Here is a 12,243-nt window from a genome sequence, read left to right as displayed (position 1 = left end):
GTAAGAGATCTGAGGAGCCATCGCCAATACATCCACTTCTGGATATGTGGAGTCTGAGGGGTCTGTGAGACACTGAAGAGGAAATTCCCACTAAGCAGATGGATATGGAGGTGTGGGTCTTGGGGAAGAATCTGGCTAGATATAAGGATTTGGAGTTGTTAAAATATAAGTGATAATCAGAGCCATGAGTTTAGGGAGGTACACAGAAAGATGATAAGATAAGGGGGCCCTGAAAACTTTTTGAGAAATATTTAAGGGATAGCAGAGGAAGAGAATGAGGAAGAGCAGCCATAGAAGCCAAAGAAGAACATGGTCTGATGAAAGTCAAGGGAGGAGAATGTTTCAACAGAGAGGAGCTTCTTCTGTGACAAATGCCACTAGCGGGTCAAGTAAGATAGAGTGTCACCCAGTGGTTAAGCACGTAGGCTTTGGATTCAGATCGCCTAGGCCTGTATGGTAGGTTAGAAGCACCCAACCCATGCAGTGAGGCTGCCTGACTAGATGTATAACTCACAGACTGGGGAATGACAGTTTCAGAGCACAGCACGTATCTGTAGCCTACTTGGAGTTCAACTGGGTCACCCTAATGGTCAACTTGGTCATACAACTGTCAGGAGTATGGCTGAGTCCAAGCCCATGTGGGGTCTTCCCTTGGGGTAGTCCCACCTGGCCCAAGATCTGGAGATGCAGAGCCTAATCTCTGTTCACAGAGCCTTGGCAGACTGAATCATCAGCTAGACCAAAGCAAGATTCTGTACAAGCGGCAGCTGACAGAGTGTCAGCAGCAGGAGAACCTCATTGAGAACCTGACCAAGCAGCGGGATGCCCTGCGGGCTCAGTATGAGGCTTTCCTAGAGCAGGTGCGCTCTTCCCACCACCTGCCCTGCGCTGATCCCCTCTTGGAAGGGAACAACCTCTCCTAGGATGCCCAGAGGAGAGGATGGGTTGGCTTGTCATGGAGTCTCCTGGGGCAAAGGTAATAGGATGGCTTGGGGTGTGGTCCCTTGGAGACCCTAGGAGAAGATGGTCCCTCCTGGAAATACCTTGAAGGAAGAGAGGACATTCTGGGAGCTCACTGCAATCACACATCTCTCCTTGTTTAGATGGGCAAGGCATTTCTGGGGCCCCTGAGCCAGCTGCAGGTGGCTGACTTTGAGGAGATACGAAGCTATCGAGCACCACCAGAGTCTGTGGTCCAGGTGACTGATGCTCTGTGCGACCTCTTCCACCGTGAAACAGGCTGGGCCAGTGCCAAGCAGCTGCTATGCTCTGAGGATTTTTATCAGGTAAGAAATGTGGGGCTCCACGGAGGAGGAGAAATACAGGCACGAAGCGGCAACTTGGCAGAGCGAGGCTGTTGGGGCAAGGTCAGAGCATCCATGTCTTCCCCCACCCCTCTTAACACACACTCCCCCAGGAGCTGGTGTTCTTCCCCAAAGAGAAGATGACAGACGCAGAGATAATCAAGTTAAACCTGGCTCTGAAAGCTCCAGGCATGAGCGATGCAGACTTGCGGGCAGTGAGCATACCTATAGCAAGCCTGGCAGCCTGGCTCTGGGCCGTTCTGTGCTACGGGCTGGCACAGCGCCGAGGACTGCCCACGGGCCTGCTGCTGCGGCAGGTGGAGGCGACACTGGCTCGGGAGCAGGCCCGCCTGGGCCAGTACGAGTTCCAGGCCCAGGAGATTCTAGAGCACAGTTTGGCCCTGTCCAAGAATCTGGAAAATGCCCAAACTTCCCACAAGCGTGTGGTCGAGAATCTGGGGCAGGCTCAATGTGGCAAACATCACAAGTGGCCGGTTGAGGCTGCCCTGCTCACGCCTATGCATTCCTGGACTACGGAGCTCCAGGTAACCAGCTCCTTCTAGATTGCCCCCTAAAGCTCATTTCTGCACTGCAGACCACTCCTCTGCTCCTCCCCATGCCCTCACCGCCTCCCTCTGTCCCACTCTGCCCTCCTTGCCACGCTTTCCCCCACACCCTGCCTTGCTCCCTCTCCACCAGACCTTCTACCTGTACCCTCCCTGCCGGCCTACACACTGTCTGGTCTTCCCTTCCACACCAGAAGTTGAAGGGTCACTCCTCCACGGTGCTCGGAGATACCCTCTTGTGTTCAGCTGCCATCAACTACCTGGGTCCCTTCCCACCAGTGCGACGCCAGGAGCTGTTGGACAAGTGGCTGGCTCTCTGCAGGGGCTGTCAGGAGCCGCTGGGCCCAGATGACGTGGCACAGGCCCTGAAGCAGATGCAGAAATCTGTCGCCAGGTTGCCAAAGAACCCTCTGCTCTCCATACGCTCTCCCTTCAGCCTTGTGTCCTTGCTGAGCTCCGAATCTGAACAGTTCCAGTGGGACCGAGACATGAAGCCCCAGGCAAAGTCAGCCCGCCTGGCGGCGCTGCTTTTGCGAAGTCGCACTCACTACTTCAGTTGCCGTTGGCCCCTGCTGCTTGACCCTGGCAACGAGGCCCTCATCTGGCTGAAGCCGCTGCCTCTGGAAGAGGCTGGACGCTTGGCCACCAGTCCCACCAATGGCACAGGTAAATCCAGGGATAATAAACTGATATCTGAGCTGCTCAACACTCTCGGCCACATGCACTCTTCCCTTTCACAATGAAGACACTAAATATTCATGGCCAGGGTATCCCAGATTTCTTCAGCCAATATGATATTAATAAATCAGGTCACATGTATATTTTTGGGCCCATACTGCAATGATTGTGAATCTATGTGGCTGACCATAATCTTCCACTTCCTGGTCTGCTCAGCACTATTAGAACCTTGGACTATGACTCAGAGTTTTCCTATTCAAATTTATCAGGAATTCTGGGGAAATAATAAAAATAATAGATTTCTAGAACAGAAGGTATATAATAAAGTAGTCTGTAACTGGGGCTCTATAAGCAGACTACCTGGGTCAAATATTTGCACTTTGCTAGCTGTGTGACCTAAGGCAAGGTATTTAATCTCTCTAAAGCCTAAGTTTAAAAAATATTAAAAAGCAGAGACATTACTTTGCCAACAAAGGTCCATCTAGTCAAGGCTATGGTTTTTCCAGTAGTCATGTATGGATGTGAGAGTTGGACTGTAAAGAAAGCTGAGCATCGAAGAATTGATGCTTTTGAACTGTGGTGTTGGAGAAGACTCTTGAGTGTCCCTTGGACTGTAAGGAGATCCAACCAGTCCATCCTAAAGGAGATCAGTCCTGAGTGTTCATTGGAAGGACTGATGTTGAAGCTGAAATTCCAATACTTTGGCCACCTGATGTGAAGAGCTGACCCCTGATGTTAGGAAAGATTGAATGTAGGAGGAGAAGGGGATGACAGAGGGTGAGATGGTTGGATGGCATCACCAACTCAATGGAGATGAGTTTGGGTAAACTCTGAGAGTTGGTGATGGACAGGGAGGCCTGGCGTGTTGCAGTCCATGGGGTCGCAAAGAGTCGGACACGACTTGAACAACTGAACTGAACTGAAAGCCTAAGTTTGTTTGCCAATAAAATCAGGGTCTTATAGCCATCTCATAAAGTGTTGTGAGAATTAAGACAATTCATGAAAAAAAGAGTTCACACAGTGCCTAATGTATAATAAGTCCTCAAAAACATTAGTCATTATTTGTTCTTGTTGCTATTTAGTCACTGAGTCATGTTCGACTCTTGGTGACCCCATGGACTACAGCATGCCAGACTTCCCTGTCCTTCACTATCTCCCAGAGTTGGCTCAAATTCATGTCCATTGAGTCAGTAGTCATTATTACTACCAGTGTCTTACTGCTATCGATATTACAGTCCATCCCTTGGCTGTCCAGTATATGACTTTCTGTTGTGCCCATACACCATTGCAAAAACATCCACTATACTGCTAGCACATGTGTAGCTATAAATTAATTTACCCCCTCTCTAATAAGAGACACCCTAAAGAAACATCTAGCTGCTATATCCAATTCTGAGTCTGAAACTCTGAATAATCTCTTGATCAGATCTGGATATGGCTTTTCATGGTGGTTCTGTAAACTATCCTAGATTAAGTGAATCTCACCTTAAGAATACACCTGATAAGCAAAGAGAAGCAAAATCAAATCAAGATAACTATAATAAACTTCTGTTTAGAAACTTGGAAAGGGTAAGAAATACACATTATATTGGTCTGTAGCAGATACTGTGCAATGCCAGACAGAAGGTAAAAGATTAGCATCATTTCACTGGCTAATTGAATTCACTGGAGTCAGTTCCTGGACAGCCAGTTCAGCTGCCCTGAGTTCTGATAAACAGTATAATTTTCCTTGCCCATTGTCCCCCAGAAATATCTGTGAGAGGAAGGTCAGGTAAGAGTACCCTGTTGGTAGCCGTTATAACGTAAATGTCCACTTCCTATTGGAATGGGTATGGGGGCTTAGAATGTGCTGTAAAATTAAGCAAACACTTATTACCAGATGGGGGAATTTCTGGCTAATCCCCTAAAATCTCTCGTCTTTTCCCCTCCAGATTTCACTTGTAAAGACCCTATTAAACTGATGCCAGAACTCTTGATATATTCTCGTTGTTGAATTTAAGCCCCAACTTCTGGCTTCTGTCTCTTAACATTGGTTCTGGGGACTCCACCAATTCCACTAAGCCTTAGTGTAACTGTCGTCCATCTAAACCTTGGCCCTTAACTCAGGGCTGTAGTAAGAAAACAGTATTAGCGGGGAGCTTAGGCTGACTGGCCGTGGAATGCAGCCCCTACTTGGAAGTATGTGGATCAAAATGGGGAGAGAGACTACTCAGGCAGGGAATGCAGGGAGAGAAGTGCTTGCGATGAACCTGGAGGCATCCCTGATTTTCCAATAGCCCGTGAGTTCCTATTCCATGTGATATGATGTACAGAATCATTTTTTAGAAGTCAGCAAGGCTCATGATTATCTGATCATGTGTGATCTAACAGTGCTTGATATGAGAAGAAAGGAATTCCCTTAAAGTTCTTTCTGGAGATTGTTTCACTAAGAAGAGGTGTAGCCAGCTTGCTCCACCATCTTCTACTAAGTCCACTAAAGTTCAGTGAGCACAGGGGCCAAGTCCCATGAGATAAGCCAGCTTTTTAGCTACACGTAGCTTAGCCACCTTACCAGTAAGGAAAAGAAAAAGCCTCACTGCTGCTTACTACCTATAACAAAAGTCCCACTCACCATGGCTTAAACAAATGGACTTATTTTATTGGATAAGTCCTTCTTAACCTATAAAAAGGACCGGGATAAGCAGGTTTAGGGCTTCAGTGTTGCCTCCAAGCACCCAGAATCTTCTAGCTTTCTGACCTTGGTATAGTCATTTATCACATTGTAGTAGGTTGGATGGTGTCCACCCAAAAGATATATCCTTATCCTAACCTCTAGAACCTATGAATGTGATCTTTTTTTGGAAAAGGAGTCTTTGTAGATATAATTAAGTTAAGGGTTTGCAATGAGACCATCCTAGATTTCCAGGGTTGGCCTAAATCCAATGATAAGTGTCCTTTTAAGAGACAGAAGATAAGGCACAGGTGCACAGAGGAAGGCCGTATGAAGGGAAAGACAGTGGAGTTATGTAGCCACGAGCCAAGGAACTCCTAGAACCACCAGAAGCTGGAAGAGGCAAGAAAGAAATCTTCCTTAAAGCCTTCAGAAGGAGTGCAGTCTTGCCAACACCTTGATTTTGGATTTCTGGTCTCAAGGCCACTGAGAGAATAAGTTTCTATTGTTTTAAAGCCACCATATTTGCTATCAAAGGCTACTATCCCTCCAAGCATCATGTCAGAGGTGCTCCTAGCCAATATCTGTCCCTTTCATCAGAAAAATAAAAGATCTTCCAGAAATCTGGATAGCCAGATGCACAAATAGCATATATCACTTATATGTGGAATCTAAAAAAAAAATGATACAAATGAATTTATTTACAAAACAGACATATTTACAGAAAATAAAGTTATGGTTACTAAAGGGAAAGGAGGGGGAGGATAAATTAGGAGTTTGGAATTAACAGATATTATTGTATACTACTATTGATACAATAGATAAACAATAAGGACCTACTTATAGCACAGGGAACTATATTCAATATCTTGTAATAACCTATAATGGATAAAATCTGAAAAAGAATACACATATAGATATTTGAATCGTTTTGCTGTATACCTGAAACTAACAGCACTATAAACCAACTGTACTTCAATAAAACAACAAAAACAAACAAAACCCATAAAATGGTAAGCCTGGAAGAACACCCAAGTCCCAGTTGAGCAGTGCAACCTGTGATTTTAGTCTCAATGTTAGCCCAGTATAACTCTGAGCAGAGTGTCTGGTTAGGTTTCTAACCTACTAAACTGAGAGATAATAAATGTGTGTCGTTTTTAGCTGTTTAGTTTGTGGTAATTTGTTAAGCAATAGGAAACAAACATTGTGGGTCTGGCAACCTCTACTTGCCCATTTCTTAAACACTTAATTTTTTAAAAAACTTATTCTTAAATTTCCCAACATAAAACAAAACAAAACACTATTCATTTTTTCCAGCTCCTGCAGTAGAGGAGGCAAAAAAGAAGGGGACTGCAGATAGCTGTTGGTTACAACCACCCATGTCCATAGCACTGCCCATGTGGTGGCCAAGACCACAGTTTATGGACTTTCTTTTACAAATTGATACTTCCAGGCACTGATCTCTATGCTAGTGGTGACTCGTATAGTTGTTAGTGACAGAATTAGCTCAGGCAAAAAGGGAAATGCACTGACTCTTCTAGCCAACCTACAGAAAGGCAGAAATGGAGCTAGTTTCAGGGGCGACTAGAACCCCTTCCTGGAATTTTATAGTTACTGAGAGCTGCCCTCTACTGAGTGCTTGCCAGGCGCCAGCGGAGTGCTTTCTGTGCATTGTTTCACGTCATCTTCACAGGAACCCTATGTGGTGTTAGTAATGCACTCATATCAACCCATTTTGCAGATGAGGAAATTGAGTCTTAGAGAGCTTAAGTGACTTTCCTAAGGTGTCTTCCTGCAGACCAGACCTTCCTTCATGAGTTGGAGTCCTTGGGTGAATAAGGCTCCCCAGGAGCCTGATTCCCTCCCTGAGAAGAACACCTCTTCATCTTCCTGCCACAGGGAAGGGCTTTAAGAGAAATAAAAAAGAGTCTAAAGAGGAGAACATGGAAGATGAAGATGATGATAGTGATGAGTGTGATAAAACAAAGGAGCAGAAGGCAGAAGAAAGGAGAATCAAGGAGACAAAGGAGGAAAAGGAAGGGCAACAGGAGCAAGAGGAGAAAGAACAGCAGAATGAGGAGGAAACTCAGTCCCCACCCGCTCCTGACCTCCAAGTCTTCTCAGGCGCCAGCCCAGAGCTGGGGCCTCGGCTCCGGGAGGCAGCTGCCCGTGGTGAGAATGCAAGCCTTCCGCCCAAGGTCTCCTGTGTCCTGCCCTACTCAGTGGCCCCACAGGCCTCTCAACCCCCAGTCTAACCTCCGCCCCAGGCACTAATCCTCTGGAAGAACCCTGGGTTGGAGCCAGACTTAGTGCATGGGGGCACCCAGGTGCTGACATGGTGGGTAAGGTGTCCTTGTCTCCCCTGCGCAGGCCTGCCCGTGCTACTGACCAACATGGAGCTGGGCCTAGACTGCCCAGAACTGCAATGGCTACTTCAGCGGGAACAGCTGAGCCCACCCCAGGTGCAGCCTGGCTTCTGCCTCTATCTGAGTACTACTGTCCCCCTCAATGCCTTGGAAAAAGGTGAGGCCCAGTGGGTGAGTTGCCAGCACACCTTTGTGGACATACCAGGGCCCAAGCTTCACTCAGTCTGACCTAGAGCGGGCTCAGGACCATAGCTGGGAGCCACACTCCCTGGGCCCCTCACCCCTGGCTCTGCCAAAGGGAAAGGGTTAAGCATTTCTCCTGTGTGACTCCAAGTGCTAGGCTATGAATTGCTGAAGGGGCTGAATGTGCTGGACCTGGGTGTGAATACAGAAATCCTAGAAGAACGGATGCTGCGGGAAATCTTGTGCACGGAGCGTCCTGAGCTCGAGACCCACTGGTGGGACCTGACCGTCAGATTCCTGGACTCCTGGGAAGCTGCAGGGGCTGTTGAGGTGCTTGGAGATTCAGTCTGTGGGTTGGGATGGGGCCCGGTATGGGGGTGGAGATGAATGTCACTGAGCGGGGAACTACGTGGAGAAGGACCAGATCCATGCAATAAGTAACTGTTTGTAGGAGCGGCTGCTGACGATGCTACTGCTCCAGGGCCCACGGCGTCAGAAACCAGCCAAGTTCCTGCGAGACGTGGTGAGGGCCCAGGCGGAGCTGTGTCAGCTGCGTGCCCATTTAGAGGACCTAGAAGAGCTGAAGCTGAAGGAGGTGGCACTGTGGGTACCCTATCGGCGTGTGGTCTGGCATGGCATGACCATCATAAAGGCTCTTAGCTCACTGCAGAACTTACTACCACTTTTCCATATGAGTCCAGAGGATTGTTTGGCTGCCACCAAACGGGCTCTGAACAGCATAAAGGGTGAGATTCACCAGCGGGAGGAAGTAACCTGCCGTCTGCTGCAGCTGAAGAGACAGCTGACCCACCAGCTACTAGGTAGCACCGTGGCTACACTGGGCCTGACCCGAGTACCCTTGGTGGGTGTCTTGGGTGCTCTGGCTCTGTTGCGAGTGGCAAGGAAGGCGCCGGAGCTGGAGAGGCTGGCCCTTTGGCCTGGACTGGCAGTCTCTCCCAGCACAGGCTGTGAAAAACCAGTCCCAGGTGTGGCTCGACCGGCCTGGCTAGGGCTGAGAACCTGGCACGAATGTGAGATGTTAGAGGTGCTGCCCCCATTCGCTGGGCTGTGTGCATCCCTGGCGGGCCATGCCAGTGTTTGGCAGGCTTACCTGTCGCTATCATCCAGTGTGCTGGGCCCTGCACCAGGGCCGGGAGCTCACCCACTGAGCCTCCTCCAGAAGCTGATCCTGTGGCGTGTGCTGCGACCTGAGTGCCTGATCAGCACCCTGGCAACCTTCACCACCAGCCTCCTGGGCCGGCCCCTGGATGAAAACCTGAGTGCCCACACCATCCCCTTTGAACACACTCAGGCTACTCAGCCCATACTGATCTTGTTACCACCACCCGGTCATCCCACTGCCACCCTGCATCACCTGACCGTTATCCAGAAGCTGGCTGCCAGACATAAGCAGGTTTGAGCCTAGCCTCTGGGCCACAGAGTGACGGGGCTCTTAGGGCTGGGGTGGGTGGTACCCCCCCGCTCCCCCAGAGCATTCTTTTTCTGGATTACTCAGGGACTTTCTGGGTCATCTGTGGCATTACTCTGGTTCCTTTGGGTCATCCTAGGATCTCTTTGAGTTACTCTGCCATTTTGTTGTTTGTCTCCAGGGGAAGAAGCATCTGAAGGTGATAGCTCTGGGCTCTGAAACCTGGGACCCAGTCTCCATCGTGATCAGCTCTCTCCACAAGGCTATGCTCAGGGGGGAATGGCTGGTGCTGGAGAACTGTCATCTTATGCCTCACTGGCCAAAAGAGCTGTTGCAGCCCTTGCTGGGACTGTTGGATGGAGCCAAGGGTGGGTTTGCTATCTAGAGATGGCTTCTAGGACTTTATCCTGAACTTGGGCCTGAGCTTGAACTTGGGTCTCATGGTCTATCCCCTCATCCCCTTTGTATGACCCCTTAGCCTCAAGTCTGATCCCTATCCAGAAATTGATCTCAGCCCCATGTCTGACCCCTAGAGGTCTCGGACCTGGAGTTAGAACTGCTTTTTGCTCAACAAGCAAGTGGGAATGTGGCTGCTGTCCACAGGGATTTCCGTCTTTGGCTTACTGTGTCTGCAGAAGCTACTGCTTCCTTACCAGGTGAGGAAGGAGCTTCCCCATAGGCTCTTGGATTGGAGCCCAGAGGGCAACTGCACTGTGCTGACTCAGCACTTTCCTTCCTCCCCAGCCGTGCTCACTCAGCACTCCATGCCTGTTTTCTGGGACCAGTCCCTGGAGCTGGGCCATGTCCTGGTCGACAGTATGGAGCTAGTCCAGCAAGGACTCTCTGTGCAACCCCCAAGCAGGGTGCTGCCTCTGCTTCTCCTACATGGCCTCCTGCTACACCGGCAGCTCTATGGAATGAAGCTGCAGGCTCACAGGGGGCACTGGTGAGGGACCCCCACCCATCCTGCTCTGTCAGTCACTCAGCAAACACTGAATATTTTCCACATGCTGGGATTCATCTCTGGGGAGCTCCAAAATATGAGGGCAAGGAGAAGTCAAGGAAGGCGTCTCCAAGGACTTTGGAATCTTGCTTTGAATTGAGTCCTGATAGCAGAGGCAGATCAGGAGGAGATGAGGCCTTTCTGAGCAGAGGGAACTAAGCTTAGCAGGAGAGAGAAGGCTTCAGTGTGGCTGAGGTGGACATGCTAGGGGTCAGGCTTGTGGGACTGATCGGATCCTGAGGACAGTGGGAAGCCACTAAAGGGCTTTAAATAGAAGAAACATGATCCCATTTGTTTGTTGGAAAGATCAGTCTGGCAGCAGTGTGGAGAACGGATCAGATGGGGTGGGCTGGAGGAAAGCAGAATAGTTTGGGGAGGCTCTGGCAGTATCGAGAAATGAGATGGGGTGAGGAAGAAGGAAGAGTCAAGGATGGGTCTCAGATTTCAGCGTTGGATGACTGGGTAGCTGGTGTGGGGGGAAATGATTTCAGTTGAAAGGAAATTTGAGGTGCCAAGTGGCAATGACTAATAAGCCTCATGGGTCTGGAGCTCAGGAAAGAAGTTTGGGCTGGAGAGAAAGATGTGAAAATCCTCAGCATACAGACAGTTTTGAAACCCAACTTCCTGCTCTCCACCCTCAGGAGTCAAGCGACCCTGACCCACGTCCTGCAGACCCAAGACCAGCTGTGGGCCAACCTTAGCAATCCTAGTGTTGCCATGAGGGAGCTGGCCGGTGAGACTCCTCCTGTCCCCCATGTAGTCACCAGCCCCCAGGAGAACCCAGAAGGGAGTGGGCTGGGGGAGCGCTGAGATGGGACATAATCTACTACTTTGGTTTGGGAGGTGGTGGAAATGGGAGGGACTGAAACTGAGGGGCTCTGACCTCACCCTCAGCTTCGGTTTTCTATGGGGGTCCTGTGGGAGATGACAAGGACAGGGAGGTCCTGGTTAGCCTCACGCGAGCCTGCTTGAGCTCCAGCAGCGGGAATGGAGCCCAGCCACACACACCTCAGTATCTGCTGGCCACTCTGATGCCCAGCCCAGGTGAGCTGCAGTCAGGTATCTGTGTTGGGGTGGGAAGCAGCACAGTAATGCCACCTTGCTCAAGGGAATATAACAAAGGTACTAATAAAGGTATAGAAAGGAGGATATTGACACAGTTATGAGATAATGATGGGTTCAAATGTCAGAGGAAGGCCTACTCCTTGGGTCTGGGGTGGAAAAAGATGGTCTTTATCTCTCACCCCTCCTCTCCAACCCCTAAGAACTAAAGGAGCTGGATGCTCTGGAAGAGTGCAAGGCTCAGATGCACCTACTGCCCACACCGCCTGAACCCCGGATCTGCGGACTGAGTGCTGGCTCCCAGACATGGCTGTTGCGACGCCAGAGCCGCGCCATCCTGAGTGCGCTGCAGCGATGTTCACCTACTTGGGTGCCCGCGGCCCGCGGTACCTCGCGGCGTGCCGAAAGGCGGCTGCGGCAACGCCTAGCGCAAGCCAAGCGGAGACTGGAGTCACTGCAGGCTCAGCTGACCGAGACCATGCGCCAAGAGGAGTCTGGCGTGGGGTTCGGGGAGCTGGGGCTGAGTGCGCCGCTCCCGGTGGAGGGCTTCCTCAAGACGGAGGTGCTGGAACTGAGCCAGCTGGTGGGCGCACTGCAGAGGGACCTGGATTGCCTGCTGCAGCAGCTGAAGGGCGCGCCCCCGTGTGCCGCCCGGCGCTGTGCCGAGGTGGCTCAGGCTCTCTGGACTGGCCGCCTACCCCCGCCTTGGCGACCCCACGCGCCTGCCGGGCCGCAGCCGCCCTGGCACTGGCTGCGACAGCTGTCGCGCCGTGGGCAGCTGTTGCTTCGCTACCTGGGTGTGGGAACCCAAGTACCAGAGCGCATCTTTCACCTGTCAGCCTTTTGCCACCCGCGCCGCCTGCTGCTGTCCCTGCGTTGGGAAGCTACCTTTGCTGTGGTCGCCCCAACAAATTTCCTAGCTTGCCAAGCCTCCAGCTCCTGTCAACTCCCCCACAAACGTCAGGAGCTGATCAGTCCTCTGCACTTCCAGGTATCTTCGTG

The 12,243-nt window shown here is 50.5% G+C and overlaps 1 protein-coding gene across 1 annotated transcript in view; it reads left to right on the top strand.

Moving 5' to 3' along the window:
- Positions 1–12,243, top strand: part of DNHD1 (dynein heavy chain domain 1) — a 61,420-nt gene that overhangs the window by 48,644 nt on the left and 533 nt on the right. Inside the window, exons 29-42 of the mRNA XM_055547283.1 lie at positions 711–860; positions 1,104–1,286; positions 1,418–1,849; positions 2,065–2,536; positions 7,098–7,370; positions 7,569–7,721; positions 7,899–8,077; positions 8,199–9,161; positions 9,358–9,544; positions 9,710–9,832; positions 9,921–10,122; positions 10,821–10,912; positions 11,074–11,223; positions 11,445–12,232. Of these exons, the coding sequence (XP_055403258.1) occupies positions 711–860; positions 1,104–1,286; positions 1,418–1,849; positions 2,065–2,536; positions 7,098–7,370; positions 7,569–7,721; positions 7,899–8,077; positions 8,199–9,161; positions 9,358–9,544; positions 9,710–9,832; positions 9,921–10,122; positions 10,821–10,912; positions 11,074–11,223; positions 11,445–12,232 (4,347 nt within the window). The remainder of the gene's footprint in view (positions 1–710; positions 861–1,103; positions 1,287–1,417; positions 1,850–2,064; positions 2,537–7,097; positions 7,371–7,568; positions 7,722–7,898; positions 8,078–8,198; positions 9,162–9,357; positions 9,545–9,709; positions 9,833–9,920; positions 10,123–10,820; positions 10,913–11,073; positions 11,224–11,444; positions 12,233–12,243) is intronic.

This window comes from Bubalus kerabau, chromosome 15 (assembly GCF_029407905.1).
Source record: "Bubalus kerabau isolate K-KA32 ecotype Philippines breed swamp buffalo chromosome 15, PCC_UOA_SB_1v2, whole genome shotgun sequence".
Taxonomy (NCBI): Eukaryota; Metazoa; Chordata; class Mammalia; order Artiodactyla; family Bovidae; genus Bubalus; species Bubalus kerabau.
Note: the sequence above shows the minus strand (reverse complement) of the source record. Positions and strands in the feature narration are given on the sequence as shown.